The 14,928-nt window shown below is 44.6% G+C and overlaps 1 protein-coding gene across 1 annotated transcript; it reads left to right on the forward strand.

Annotated features, from left to right (window-relative positions):
• Nucleotides 1-5,107: 5,107 nt before the first annotated feature.
• On the forward strand, nt 5,108-14,129 carry pgap4 (post-GPI attachment to proteins GalNAc transferase 4). The gene is made up of 2 exons (XM_018751008.2): nt 5,108-5,184; nt 10,202-14,129. Exon 2 carries the CDS (start codon nt 10,454-10,456, stop codon nt 11,675-11,677), a length of 1,224 nt encoding a protein of 407 aa, XP_018606524.1. The 5' UTR covers nt 5,108-5,184; nt 10,202-10,453; the 3' UTR covers nt 11,678-14,129.
• The last annotated feature ends 799 nt before the right edge of the window (nt 14,130-14,928 follow it).

Below are 14,928 nucleotides of genomic sequence, written 5' to 3' on the forward strand. Positions count from 1 at the left end.
ATTTTCCTGAATATTATTCTCCAGTTTCAAAAATGTGTACAGATTGGAGTCGCCCCATGTCATAGCACATGCTCTGACTGACAATGGAATTCATGAAATCTGAGAGATGAGAAGAACAAACAAAATGCTCCCAACCTCATAGCTGCAGTTAAACAAAGGGAAATGGCAGAGCGGGTACACACCTGCTTCACAGCCTCAGACCGGTTTTGCCAGTTGTTAGCAGCAAGCATAAAAGGACAGGACACAGACACAGCCTATGTACATTTCTTAAGACTCGGTACGCAAAAATACTAAGTGCACAACTTGTTTCAATTATCTTCTCAAATCTATTTTGCCGGAAGACATTTCACATCCATTTCAAAAGTTCTGCCCGCACGGCACAACGTGAAATCCCGGCCGTAATCTGTATTTAGCATTTACAAAAAGTCAGATTCGGGCCCTTTCAGAACCACATTCTCCATCAAGTGAAATATTTCACCGTCAGTTGACTTGTGTGCGTAGACAGGTGTTCGAAGAAGCAGGAAGGCCGAGGCTTTCCTAGCAGAGGAAAAGCAACATTCTCCGACAAGCTCAAGGTCGCGCTTTTACTTGGTTCAACCTGGCCTATGAAGTGTGCAGGTTACTTGACAAATCTTTTGTCCTTTCTGCTACGCCACATATTTCCCATTCTTGTCTGCTCTATATTTACCCCTTGTTTTACTGTGCACCTTCTTTAATTTTAACTCGCTGTAGACAAGGAACCGACGAAGCTGGAAAGGTAGGCTCAGAAGAGCAGTTTCCCAAGGATGGAAACTGTATTTAGGGACAGCGGAAGGATGAAGGTTCTGAAGATTTTTAATGCAAATGCAAAAAAATCCCTGAAGACTACAAGCTGCTGTGCAACAGAAGCAAACTACTGTTTCATACGTGTTTCTGATCACAACGAGAACTTTTAGGTGTCACCGAAGAAGCGTGCCGTCATCGAGGAGAAAAGTCCTACACAGAAGCATTCTTGATCTCTTAGAGTCCAGCCCTGCATTCCAGTGCAGTCACCACACCGACCCACCCATGACATTTGTCTGTACGAACTCCTTCTCACAGCACGAAATCGGTCCCACCCCAGCTCAGCTAAGGTGGTTTCTGCCCACTTCTTTGTTCAAACACACGATTGTCATCAGAAAGCCATTAAGTCGCAGGTGTTCCAAGCAACTGACTGCACAGATACGGTTTTGCCGAAGTGCAGCTGAGGAATGACGAAAGCTGTCAGCCGAACCACGGCGAATACATCGCCATCGGTTCGTTCGAGTAAAGCGAAGCAACTATTTAGAGCACAAGTTGATTAAAGAAAAATGTGCGTAAGCATTCAACCCGAGTCCCAGGTCGGGCTCTACTGTAATACTTATGAGTGGGGTTTTGACACCTTAATTTTCTCAGTTGCCTGAACACAATTATCAAGTAGCTGCATACATTCCCATGGCTTCTACACAAAATGCCTAAGCCAGTAACTCATTTTCAATCTTTTAAGTAGATTGCGGTAAACACAAAAATTATACAATTTTGACAGAAGAGCGAGTTCCTCGGAATCAATTTATCATGTGATAACATTCCAACTTCACCTAACAGGTATAGATGTAATGCTGCAGAATACTTCAACACTAAGTTAGTGGGTCTGAGTTATTTACAGAGAGGGCCATCAGTATGTTGAAGCTGTTTCAAGATGGAACAGAGGAAAGAGAGGCAACGGCAACATCCAACTGTCAGATGGAGGGGTGTTTGGACATGTGGTGACAGACACTGGGGTGGTGGGGGGACGTTAGACTGAAGGCGACTACAGATTTCACATGAAATTAGAAAATCATTGCAGAAGACTATGGAGGGTGCATATTCCACATATCGTCCTATTTTGCACCGAAAAAGATATTGATAACAGATTGCCTGAGAGATCTGAGACGATTTATGAAATCTATAAGCCGAATGTAACACGCTTTATATGCATTGTAGCAATCTTGACCTGTACATTTGCTTTGCTATTTCAGTTTACGGTACTGAAATCTGTTTTGTTGTACATTTCCTTGTGCTCATTGTAAGTGATCAGGAATCAGATCTCCAGCTTTGCGCATACAAGTAAAATGCATGGAACTCATCAGAACGTGTGTTCTGATTAAACGTGGACACAAACACGCACGTTGGTACTTCAGGAATTGCTTTATTGCACGTATCGCTCCATCTCTGTGGGTGAAAAACACTTCAATCATCTATGAATTGTACGTTGCTTGTGCGAAGAACAACGTCTGCTGAATTAGTAAGTGCAGATCTATTTACAGCACTTTAATAATTTTCGGTGGCATCTGTATTTGCTATGATACAAAACCGAACTCTGTTCTGGAATCATTGATTATAGGGTTATAATTGGATCATTAAAAAAAGTTATCTATAATTCAGTTGACAATGTAATACAGTTTTTTTTTTTTAAACCATTTTGCCTCCTATCATTAAACAATGATTACACATCTTTTGTTTTATGACCCTGGAGCAGATTAAATATCTTGTGTCGGGGATGGGGTGAAATGTTTTGAATTTCTTTAGTTAACGTGATTGAGTGTTTCGGGTTACATTAACTGTTTTGAAAATGTCTACTAGTTTCAAGAATTACGTTCAAGCAATCGAGGGAAAACCTGTCAGAGCCGGAGAGGGAACAGCAGCACAACACAGTCCCTGTAGTGACTGACACTGCCCATCCCTTCTCAGAATTATCCAACGTTACTGATTATTTTTTTTACGAAGGCTGTTCTTTACTGTTCCTACCTGCACAGGTAATACAGGATTGTATTAGGAATGCATTCAGTTACAAAAAAATAATGAAGAAAGATGTGACTAAGATTAAAAGACAGAGTAACTGCATAGCATAGAGATGTTAAGAAAGACAAGTCCATCTTGTTACTTTAGACAGTGTATCTGTGCTATAGGACCATGTGTTTACACCATCCCATCATCCAGCCTTCCCATTTCCACCACCCTGTTATTGCAACATGAAGGTGTTGGATTCCTTTGTCTCGCAGGTTGCGGGGCAGGCACAGCGATGCTCCTGTGCCAGCCGTGATTGTGCAAGCCGCTGTTTTCATTGTAATGTTCCACAAAACTGTGGCAATGATATTAAAGTGTTGGACATTGGCGCATTATTTTGTGAAAATGACTGACAGTTATCTAAGGATGCTAATTTAATAATCCCTACAGGAAAGTTCACAAATCCTGTGTTCGTAAGCCAAAACTTACAAACCGCTGCACTCGTTTAGGGGAAAAGAGACACTCGTGATGGAAAAGTTTGGCATGTGATGAGTGAGTTTCACACCCTTGTGGCACACTGTTTCTGCTGCGAGTCCAGGCTTGTTTGCCCTCTCAGATTTGATCAAAAAGACATGTATAATCACCATCAATACTATCCCCTTTTATTTCCTCGGTGTAGGAAAAATTTTCTTGTTTCCTCTGGTTTCTTCTTTAGTCCACCCTCCACCTGCTTCATATCAACCTGGACTGACCCTTAATGGAAGGCAACAATTCTTCATCATGACAGGTGGTGCAGGGTGGCCACTCAGGGGGCTGTCCATCATTGTCAATGGCACAGTCCTTCCTGCTACCATTTAACAAGACGTTCATTGCAAAAGTAATTATTTGGAAAGAACTACAGCCGGATGTGTGAAATTTCCAACACCGACACGGTGTGGAAGAGGAAGATTTTGCATAAGCATGTGGGCAGTAGAGGACATGGCCAGAGAGGGGCTCACGTTCTCGCTGGGAGTTACATGCCAGTGACCAAGCCTTGGTTGTACCAGCAAGTGAACAATGAAGTACTGCAAGTGCTGTAACTGTCATGCCACCACACACCAACCAAATGGGCTCTTCTATGTAACAAAAAAGTTTTACGCATCAAACGAACACCGGGGACGGGACGCCAGTCCATTGCAGAGACCTTGGATAAACTGGTGAGCTACATTAAGGTTAATAATAATACCTAGCAGACTGTGACCTTTGTTCTGTAACTGTTCAATTCATCTTATTGACAATAAGGAATTTTGTTTGCGCAGCAGATTTATTTAATTGAAGAGACTGGATCAATCAGTATTTCATACACACACATTATGTGAAACCACTTGTCCTATGCGGGGTTGCAGGGAGACAGAGCCTAACCCTGCAGCACAGGGCATAGGGCTGGGGGGACACACCCAGGACGGGACGCCAGTCCATCGCAAGGCACCTCAAACGAGACTCGAACCCCAGACCCACCGGAGAGTAGGACCCGGTCCAACCCACTGCGCCACCAATGAGTATTTTGTAGCTGTTAACCTGCCACTGACTGATAACATGTAAAACCTTCGTCTGAATCAAAGTAACGTGAGTGCTTGAGTACTTTTTTCACCTGATACCTTTTACTAGAGTACAATTTTGAACGAGCACGATTACTTCATTATGACTTTTCTGTACTATGGAGACAAATCGTGACAGATCCTGCTAGTTTACATATAAATAATGCCATCTTGTGGCAAGAATGTCAAAATTGTCTGTATACAGTACCTGCATTTTTCTGTGCGTCCCCACCGATAATATTTATTTTCACATTGTTTCTCTATCTTAAATGTATTGTTATAATTACAAATGCGTTAAATTTCGCACTAATTATACTAAGTTATTATTTTATGTATAACATTACCCTGCCTTTTTTCCGTTACCTAAACCTGGCTGAATTTAGTTTGAAATATATAGGTACAATCCTTACGCGTAAACGAGACTAGACACAAGGGGGGTTATTTAAGAGATCAAGATTTAGTTCCCATAATAACAAGTGTCGAAACAACTTGTCAGATATTGGGGCGGGGGCACAATAGCAACAGTGAGTTATTCAAAGCAGTTATGCACAAAAAGCAGGAAGACAAGTTGGATTTGCCTCAACATTTACTGAGACCCGTCTTTAACTGTAAAAAAAAGTAAAATCTTTTCGATTTCCCTTCGCTTCTTTAAGGTCTCGACAGTTTGTAACAGCGGTATTTAACGGAGCCAATAGAATCAGCCCTTTCCTTTTGACCCGAGAAATGCAAGTGCCCGTATAGTCCACACAGTACGGTAATTGCGTGCGCAAGGGCTGGAGCGCCACGGCACAGCGTTGACGTTCTACAGCGAACGGCAGCTCACGTTGGCGCCGCAAAGATCAAGGTACTGTACACGTTTTATGATGCTTTCTTAATAAATATACGCGCGTTTCGTTCTTCGACGTTGCGGCAACATTTGAATCCTTGTACCTATCGTAGTCCTGCTGAGACGCGCTGAAGCGGCTTTTGGTTTTTAGCCTCTCTTCTTCTTCTTGGCCTCTGAATGTAGGAAATTTATTGAATCATCATGATGTAGACTACTAGTCAGTCAGAGATGATCTCTTAATGTTGTAACATTACTGTAGGAGAAACCGATCGGATTGCACTGGAAGACATGTTGGTTTCACACCGCGTGTAACTGGAACTTACGTTCATATTTCGGGGAGAAAAAAAGTTAACAGAAACTAAGCCATTCAGACGGAATTAAAAGTGAGGACAGGGACCCGGTAACAGTGCGCACTTTGTTTTCGAGTCTCCCTCCCTCCCTCGGGATCTTTTTCCGAAGGTGCCGAGTCACGAGTCACGAGTCGCGCTCGTCGCTCCGCTTGCGAACACGGGTGCGACCGGCGGCCTCCTACTAACTCGCAATTCATCATGATCATGTCTCCAAGTCGGCCCCCTACCCTACAGTAAAAGCTTCACGCAGCTTAATCCCTCACTTTAATCATGCTTTAGCTTCTATTAAAATCTTATAATAAAGCTGTAATGCAACTTTAACCACTTGTATTGATCAGGGTCGCGGTGGTACGGAGCCTATCCGGGGAGGGTTGGGCGCAAGGGTGCAGTACACCCTGGATGGGATGCCGGTCCATCGCAGGGTTGCCACACACACACAGTGGACCATTTAGAGTCACCGGTCCATTGGAACTGCATGCCTTTGGACTGTGGGAGGAAACCAGAGCACCCAGAGCAAACCCACGCGTACGTGGGGAGAACATGAAAACTTCACACAGATCGAGTAGGGATCGAACCCATGTTCCCTCGCACCACCCTGGCGCTGTGAGGCAGCAGCGCTACACGCCACACCACCATGGCCTGTATTCTGCTCTCGGAGTTCCTCTATATACGGTCAACAGGAGGCAGTGAACACTATGGCCTGGACATGAGTTCATTAACAGGAAGCAACATTAATTCTCATTTAAAATGTCTGAAGAGAGAAATGCGCGTAACGTTCGCCATCTGCTGCTTGCCGCGTTTCTCCACGTGTTACTTGTGCGCTTGAAGTGCTGCAGCGGAGAACAGAAAAAGCAAGTGAGTAGGATAAAGTGTCAGATGAAAAGGGCTAAAGATTTAAAAAAAAAAAAAAAAAAAAATTGTTCTACCTTAAAATTCCAACTGTAATTTACTGCCCAGGAGGATCGAACAGATTAATCGCAAGCGCATTTGTCAGTATCTGGTCACCTTCAGTTTGTGAGTTTAAAAAAAAAAAAAAAGTACTAATAGACACACACCCTGATTTATTCACTGCATTGTTTCTGAAAAATTCCCAGATGCAGCTGTAATTTTAGAAAAAATACGGTGGATGAAATTGTTTCTGCACAACCGTGTGACCCCTCTCTGTCTGCTCTTCATATTATATATCTTAATACTCTATGTATATTATGTGTGTGTGCATATGCACCGATCAGCCACAACATTAAAACCACCTGCCTTATTGTGTAGATCCTCCTCGTGCCACCAAAACAGCTCTGACCCATCGAGGCTTGGACTCCACAAGACCTCCGAAGGTGTCATGTGGTATCTGGCACCAAGACGTTAGAAGCAGGTCCTTTAAGTCCCCTAAGTTGCCGGGTGGGGCCTCCGTGGATCAGACTTTTCTTTCCAGCACACCCCACGGACGCTCGATCGGATTTGCAGGCCGAGTAAACACCTTGAACTCTTTACCGTGCTCCTCAAGAAACCAATCCTGAACGATTTTTGCAGTGTGGCAGGGCCACTGCCATCAGGGAATACCGTTGCCATTATGGGGTGTACGTGTCTGCAACAATCTTTAAGCAAGTGGTACGTGTCAAAGTTACATCTTCCCCGGGTAAACGACGCGCACGCACCCGGCCGTCCGCGCGATCTGAAAGAAAACGCGATTCCTCGGACCGGGCCGCCCTCTTCCGGAGGTGGTCCTCCGTGGTCCGGTTCCGAGCTTCGCGCGCCCTTCGTAGGCGCTTTCGGCGGTGGACGGGGGTCGGCGCGGCCGCTCTGACCGGTCTGCGGCTACGCAGCAAGCTGCGATGCACTGTATGTTCTGACACCTTTCTATCCTAGCCAGCATTCAGGCAATCGTTCAGCGGTTGTCCTTCCTTGGACCACTTCTGTTAGGTTCTAAGCACCGCATTCTGGAAAGACCCCGAAAGACCTGCCGTTTCGGAGATGCTCTGACCCAGTCGTCTAACCGTCACAATTTGGCCCTTGTCAAAGTCACTCAGATTCTTACGCTTGCCCATTTTGCCTGCTTCCAACACATCATATTCAAGAACTGACTGTTCACTTGCTGCCTAATGTATCCCACCTCTTGACAGGTGCCACAGCAACGAGATAATCAGTGTTATTCACTTTACCTGTCAGTGGTTTTAATGTTGTGGCTGATCTGTGTATACTTGTATATGTATTTATATTACGCACTTATGTGTGTATGTGCAGTTGGGATGACTGAGTGGAAATTTTTTCTTCTTATTTAATATTTTTCCTCAACTCAAAGTCATCCTTTGCTGGTGCATAAAGACCATTTTGTAAAGTTGAGAAGTCTTTTACAATTACATATTTACATTGATTTAGCAGACGCTTTTCTCCAAAGCAACTTACAATGGATACTATGTAGTGTTACCAGCCCACACAGCTTATTCACCGCGGTGACTTACACTGCTAGATACACTACTTACAATGGGTCACTCATCCATAGACCAGAGAAACACACTCTCTCTGTCACTCACGCACTATGGGGGAACTTTTCGCCACGTGGTGCTACAACAGCCAATACTAATATGAACAAAAGTGACAACACAGTTGTGAACAGATCATCTGTGTCCGTGTTGGTCAGGAACAGGAGCGGTGGAAGAAAGCAAGAACTCCACAGCCGTTGAAAATATATGTTGGTTCAGCCAAAGCGTGACCCAAGAGTTCTGCCAGCGGTATGAAGTTGCTATGTTTTTCAGCGTGCCCCTTGACTAAGACGGGTATTTATGCCGAAAAGGACCTCATGTCCTCTGCATGATCGGAGTGTATTTGTCAATCACATTTAGAACAAACAGTCCAGTAAGGAGCATAGTTTGTCTCTGCACAGATTGGAAACACTGATCTGATGCTTTTCTCCAAAGCGACTTACAATTATATACCCAAATTTAGCGTAAGGTCCTTGCTCAAGGGTACTACAGCAGGAGGTGGGATTTGAACATGTGGCCTTTGGGTCCCAAGGCTGCAGCTCTAACCATTACGTTGTCAGCTGTGTCCCCTCACACATTTAAAAAAAAAAACAGTGTCCTGGCATAAGTGTCAATAAAGTAATGTTTCAGCCCAAATACAAAAGAGATTCACAGTAGGAATATAATTATATAATACACACACACACACGCTGTCCGAACTGCTTGTCCCGTACAGGGTTGCGGGGAGCCGGAGCCTAACCCGGCAACACAGGGCGAAGGGACACACCCAGGACGGGACGCCAGTCCGTCGCAAGGCACCCCAAGCGGGACTCGAACCCCGGACCCCCCAGAGAGCAGGACCCGGTCAAATCCACTGCCTCACTGCACCCCCCCAATTATATAATAATATCTTATATTAGTACGAATATAAAGTAAAGGATGGTATAAGGTAAATTAATCAGAGACTTCACCATAGAGACATTTTGCACAAGAGCTCATCCGCACTACTCTGTGCTGCCTGACGATGACTTGAAACCAAAAGGTTGTGGGTTCAAATATTCCTGCAACTACTGTATTCCCTTTGAGAAATAAGCATATTTTATGTAGAAAGAAAACAACCTGGGGTATGTTTGGTACAAGCAGGATTAACTTGGACAGTCCTTGGTTATCATTTTTGTTGACAAATATTGTAAAAAGAACAGTTCAGTTTCCATCTTCTTGTAGCAGTAGTGACACCACAGATATTTTATATATATAATTTTTTTTTTTTTTGGGTAATGGCATTTAGAGACATACTGGGCAAAACTAGCAGCAGTCAGCCTACATTAGCAACATTTTCAGTTATTTCTTCTTGGAAAAATTAGCCCATAATTTTGCTCCATATTAGCATCATAGAGTGGGGACCCCCTGCGTAGCTGTTTGTGCAACACAATGTATCGCTTGCCTCTTGTCAGTACACATTCAGTATTGTCTGCATTTTTATTCACTCATTGAATATTGATATCTTTTTATTTGTCAAAAGTACTTTTCAGAAGCGCTCCAGTTGACAGTTGAATGTCAAATGGTACTTCTGCAGCCTGAAACATAATGAAACACTGCATCTGCGTTTAGACTGAAATGTAATAGTACTTTTGTCTGCGAACATGTCGATAAGTTTACTGAGCCCACTTTCACATATCCTGTTTTGTAGAACATTGTATAAATTAATGCAGTAAGCCTGTTTAGTAAAAGGTGGATTTAAATCCAGGGTGTGAGAATATGTGAGGAGATGCTTTCACATAGTACATTTAGTAGACTGTGTGCAGAATGTTGCATTATACCTGACTAATTGGCAGCATGGTGGCACAGGAAGTAGCGCTGCTGTCTCACGGCGCCTGGGTGGTGGGAGGGGAGGTGGGTTCGATCCCCGTTCAGTCTCTGTGGAGTTTGCATGTTCTCCGGGTGCTCTGGTTTCCTCCCACAGTCCAAAGACATGCTGTTCAGGTTCCCCGTAGTGTGTGAGTGACACAGAGGGAGTGTGTTCCATTGACGTATGGATGAGTGACCCAGTGTAAGTAGTGTATCTAGCAGTGTAAGTCACCGCGGTGAATAAGGTGTGTGGGATCATAACACTACATAGGGTTCATTGGAAGTCGCTTTGGAGAAAAGCATCTGATAAATAGATAAATGTAATCAAAGGAGTTATGATTTGATTTAACATGAAAAATTACGCTTTGTCTCTCCTTCCAGGAAACGGAAAGGAGAATGCAAAAGGGATATATTTTTCCGATCTTCAGGAGCTTGGGAAACAACTGAATAATAATATGTAATGATGGGGACGAAAAAGAGCCAGCCGTTGAAACGCTTCACGAATGCCACGTATTTCATTCTTTGGAAACATACCGCCATCATGTAATCGTCCGAGCAGGAACGGAGGTAATTGTCTGAACTTGTCGCGACTGTTCTTTAGGAGAAGTGGTTTTGAGATTGTCCGGGTCGGAGATGTTTCAACTAGCAACGAAGAAGTGTCTTCAAAAGTCTTGGTGCAAAGCCCTCGCGAGTCGACGTGCGCGACCGTCCCGTACCGCGTCGCAGGGACTGGCCCTTTGTTTTCTGACGTTTGCCGTTATACTGCCATTATTCTGTCACCGATCGCTTTACTCGTATTACTTCATGAAGTCCCTCTACCTGAATTCTATGAGCGACAGAGCTCTGGAAGAAAGTTACAGGAGAGGTCAAGAGGCGCTGCGTTTTTGGGAGGACCCCGGTGCGACGCTGCCCCCGGGTTTTGCCGGCGCGGGGGACCGGAAGGCGCCGGAGCTGTTGGTCACGGTGGTGACCGCCGCAAGGTACCAAGGCAAAGAATATCACTACTTGCTCCAGGTGATGCGACGGCTGGCGTCGCTGACGGGAGCCTGCGGAGGACGGGCTTGCGCGGAAGTGCTGGTGTGCGATGTGGAGACGGGCCCCCGGGGCAACGAAGACGCCGGCCTCTTGGAGAAAAGGGTCCGAGTGCTCCGAAGGTCCTCGGAAGAGATGGAACAAGTCGCGCGTTCCCCTAATATCTTCGAAAAGGAGAAGAGGGACTACATCTATTGCCTGAGGAAGGGGTGGGAGCGGATCCGGCCGAAAAACGTCGTCGTGCTCGAAGATGATGCTCTACCTTCGGCGGACTTTTTCCCCGTGATTTATAACTTGCTCTCCCGGCGGTTTTCTTCGCGGTCGCTCTACGTGAAACTGTACCATCCCGAGAGGCTCCAGAGGTACTGGAACCCGGAACCTTACCGCATTCTGGAGTGGGTGGGCCTCGGCCTGTTTGGGGCGACCGTCCTGCTCCTCGTCTCCGCTTCCTGCGCGGCCCTGTCCTTCTCCTTCTCGGCCGCGCACTTGATATTTCTCATGCTCTACGTCATGCTTGCCGTGGAGCTCGCGGGCAGACACTACCTTCTTGAGATACGGCGCCTCTCCCCCCAGCTGTACGCGGTGTCCCCGGCCACGGAGTGTTGCACCCCGGCCATGCTGTTCCCCGGCAACGCTTCGCTCCGGGTGGCGGAGTACCTCGACCGGGTGTTCTGCGCACGAGGTAGAGCCAAGGACATAGCGCTGTACCAGATCGCAAGGTCTCTTCCTGGAGAGCGAGCGCACAGCTTGGAGCCCAACCTCATCACGCACATTGGCGCTTTCTCTTCGATAAGGGGCAATCCCTCCCACCCTCAGTTACTGTGAGCGGATCCGGCCGACGCTGGCAGGATTACCGGTCGCCGACTCGCCGTGAAGAATCGCTCGTCTTTGATTCGTCGCGCCGTGTCCGCAGTTTACCCACGTGAAGCATCACTTTGAAGACGCTGTTCAATTAGCTCAAGTAAGTCTCTTCCACATGGAAGTCTGACAGCAAGTGCCCCGTAGAACCGACGCAGGATCACTTATAACGCGGTCAAGGGTTAGACCGTTCTCTCTCTCTCTCTCTCGTTATTTTTTGGCAATGCAACGTTGTAGAAATCCTAAAAAAAACTAAATAGGAGCAGTATTTTTGTAGCATGGCGAGCGGTCGGAGGGACAGGACAAAGCGTGGGCAGCGGTTCCATCCTCGGCAGGATGGGCAGATGTCGGGCGGATGGCCATATCATCCTTGCCATCCTACTGCAGGATAGATTTGAAGGACTGCGAGTGACTATCAAAATAAAGTACAGGTGAAGCTTGTTACCTGACCGCGCCCCCCCCCCAGTCACGCATGTCGTACTCATCCACCGCCAGAGTTCAGCCGGGAGCGCCTGGCTGAGCTCGACAATCCCCGTCCCACCTGGAGAAGAAATTGGGCACCGCAAGGTCACCTCCCAGCCAGCGTACCATCTGAAAAGAGAAAGGTTCCAATGCCAGATACCAACGTGCTGTGCTGGCATCGGTGTCCTTCCTGGACTGCAACCGCCGGAGAGGAGCGCGATCGGCGCGGAGGCGGAAGGGTCGGCCCAGGAGGTAATACCAGAGGGCGAGGACTGCCCGCTTGGTTGCCAGGAACTCTTTCAATGTTGATACAATGTTGTCGAGGTGACAGTTTTCAGGTGATGCAGAAGATGGCTAGTGCTCCCCTCCGACCTTCTGGGAGAGGACAGGTAACCGAGTGCCCGATGCAGCAGTCTTTTTTTTTTTTTTTCCTGTAATTATAAATGCATAAATGGGATATTTTTATGCCTACCCAAACATCCAGGTTATATCTTGTTCATGCTGTAGTTTGAAAATGAATCACAGTCTGACATCGTTGCAGTTATTTTTGTAAGACTGTCGTTGCCGATTTAAGTGCCTTATACTGGAATAATCAGAAAATAACCACATTAACCATACCAAAAACAAGGTTATAAGAATCTTGCACAACTGGATAATTGCAAACTAGATTAAACCCAGTAAAGAAAATAGGCAATGGGCAAGATGCACTTTTTCAATTCTGCATAAGGGAGGTGTGGAAGAATAAGAATATGAAGGAATATTTAATATTTATGAATATATTTAATATATACCACTTTGTTTTTATGCACAATCTTAATGTATAAGACTAATGTGTTTTATTAACAAATATCTTCATATTCTCTCAAATTTACCTTTAAAATACACCTGAAGATTTTTTTAAAAGAAATTTAAGTTTAAGAAAGTGAACATGTTGAGCAATAGCCCTATTTTTGCTGTTAACAAAACTGTTTTCTTAAGTGACTTACAGGAGCATTTAACTGTCTCCTGCTCTATTCTAATAGTGAAGCTTCATTCCACTTGTGTGTGACCTTGCCTATAGAAATCTCAGCCTTTGCCTCAAGAGGACTAAGAGTGTGAGCTCATGTAGGTAGTAGTGGTATGTTCATAAGTCAAAACTGAAATTATTTGTCCTTAAGATTATTACTTTCTTTCACAGATATTGGTACACAACCAGACATTTATATTTGTACCAAGATAAATACATATTTTTCACTCAAGCAATTAAGTATTTTGATCATTATTAGGTATTAGTTCAGCAATAAGAAACTTGTGAAGATTCAACTATATAAATATCAAATATTAATTTGAAAGCATAAAGCATGTGAAATTTGAATCACAATATAATGCTGAAGGTTAGAAAGTATTTTTAAAGATGAAAAAAATAGTGACAAGCAATTGTTAAATCAAAGCAAGCAAATTCAGAGCCACATGTACAAAGTCCTTCAGAATTAAAGAATGTATTAGAGAGAGAGAGACACAGAGTTATATATATATCCGCAACACAATTAGAACCCACGAGCTCACTCTTTCAGGCCTTTCTGAACATGCAGCATTTATATGCTTGCAAATCAGTTTTCATGCAAGAAACAGTATTTTTGCAAAAACATTTATTCTTAAGGCCTTAGTGAACATACATAACATTTCTAAACATTGCTATCAGCTTTCAAGAATAAAAAAATGTTTTATTCTTCAATACCATCCATTGAATCTAAGGTTGTGGCATTGATTCTTGTTCACCTAACAGGTTAACCTTCATAGACAAACTTCAGATTGAGCCTTATTTTCTGTTGCTGTCTCCTCCTGAGAGAATACCAATGTCAGCCACATTGACTTATAGTTTACAATGTGAATAGATAAATTGCATACAATTGTTATGTGATTGGGGGGGGGGCGCAGTGGTGCAGCGGGCTTGGCTGGGTCCCGCTCTTTGGCGGATCTGGGGTTTGAGTCCTGTTTGGGGTGCCTTGTGATGGACTGGCATCCCGTCCTGGGTGTGTCCCCTCCCCCTCCAGCCTTACGCCCCGTGTTAGGCTCCCCCTCGCCGCGACCCCGCCTGGGACAAGCGGTTTCAGCTAGTGTGTGTGTGTGTGTGTGTGTGTGTGTGTGTGTGTGTGTTGTTTGATGTAGAATTTACAAATCTGGAGCTGGAAAATTTTTGAGAGATTAATAAAATGCATTTTATTCATTAAGCATCATGACTTTCACTTTATTTTCTGGTAATTCATATGGGAGTAAAATTTCATTTCACCTGTAAATATCCTACTGTCCATGTAATAATATAGCTAGTGGTATGGTGTTTCCATTGATGGGGTGTTACAGGACAGCAGGTGGTGTAGTGGTTACCACCCTGCACTTAAAGGATCCAGGTTCAAATCCCACCTCCTGCTGTAGACTTGACCAAGGAACTTACCCTGAATTTCTCCAACTATACAGTGCCATATGAATGCGTAAATAGTTGTAGGTACTTTAATGCTGTATGCAGATTCGGAGAAAAGTAGTAATAATAATAATAATAATAATAATAATAGGCCTACTGACTCTGTAGCAGGTGACATGGAAAAAGCTGCATGAACATTTATCAGACACTTTTCTCCAAAGCAACTTCCACTGAACTCTATGTAGTCTTATCAGCCGGCACACCTTATTCACCAAGGTGACTTACACTGCTAGATACACTATTTACACTGGATCACTCATCCATACATCAGTGGAACACACTCTCTCCATCACTCACA

This window comes from Scleropages formosus, chromosome 16 (assembly GCF_900964775.1).
Source record: "Scleropages formosus chromosome 16, fSclFor1.1, whole genome shotgun sequence".
Lineage (NCBI taxonomy): Eukaryota > Metazoa > Chordata > Actinopteri > Osteoglossiformes > Osteoglossidae > Scleropages > Scleropages formosus.

Coding starts and splice junctions, on each gene's coding strand:
- pgap4 (XM_018751008.2), top strand. CDS start 10,454: ATGTTTCAACTAGCAACGAAGAAGTGTCTTCAAAAGTCTTGGTGCAAA.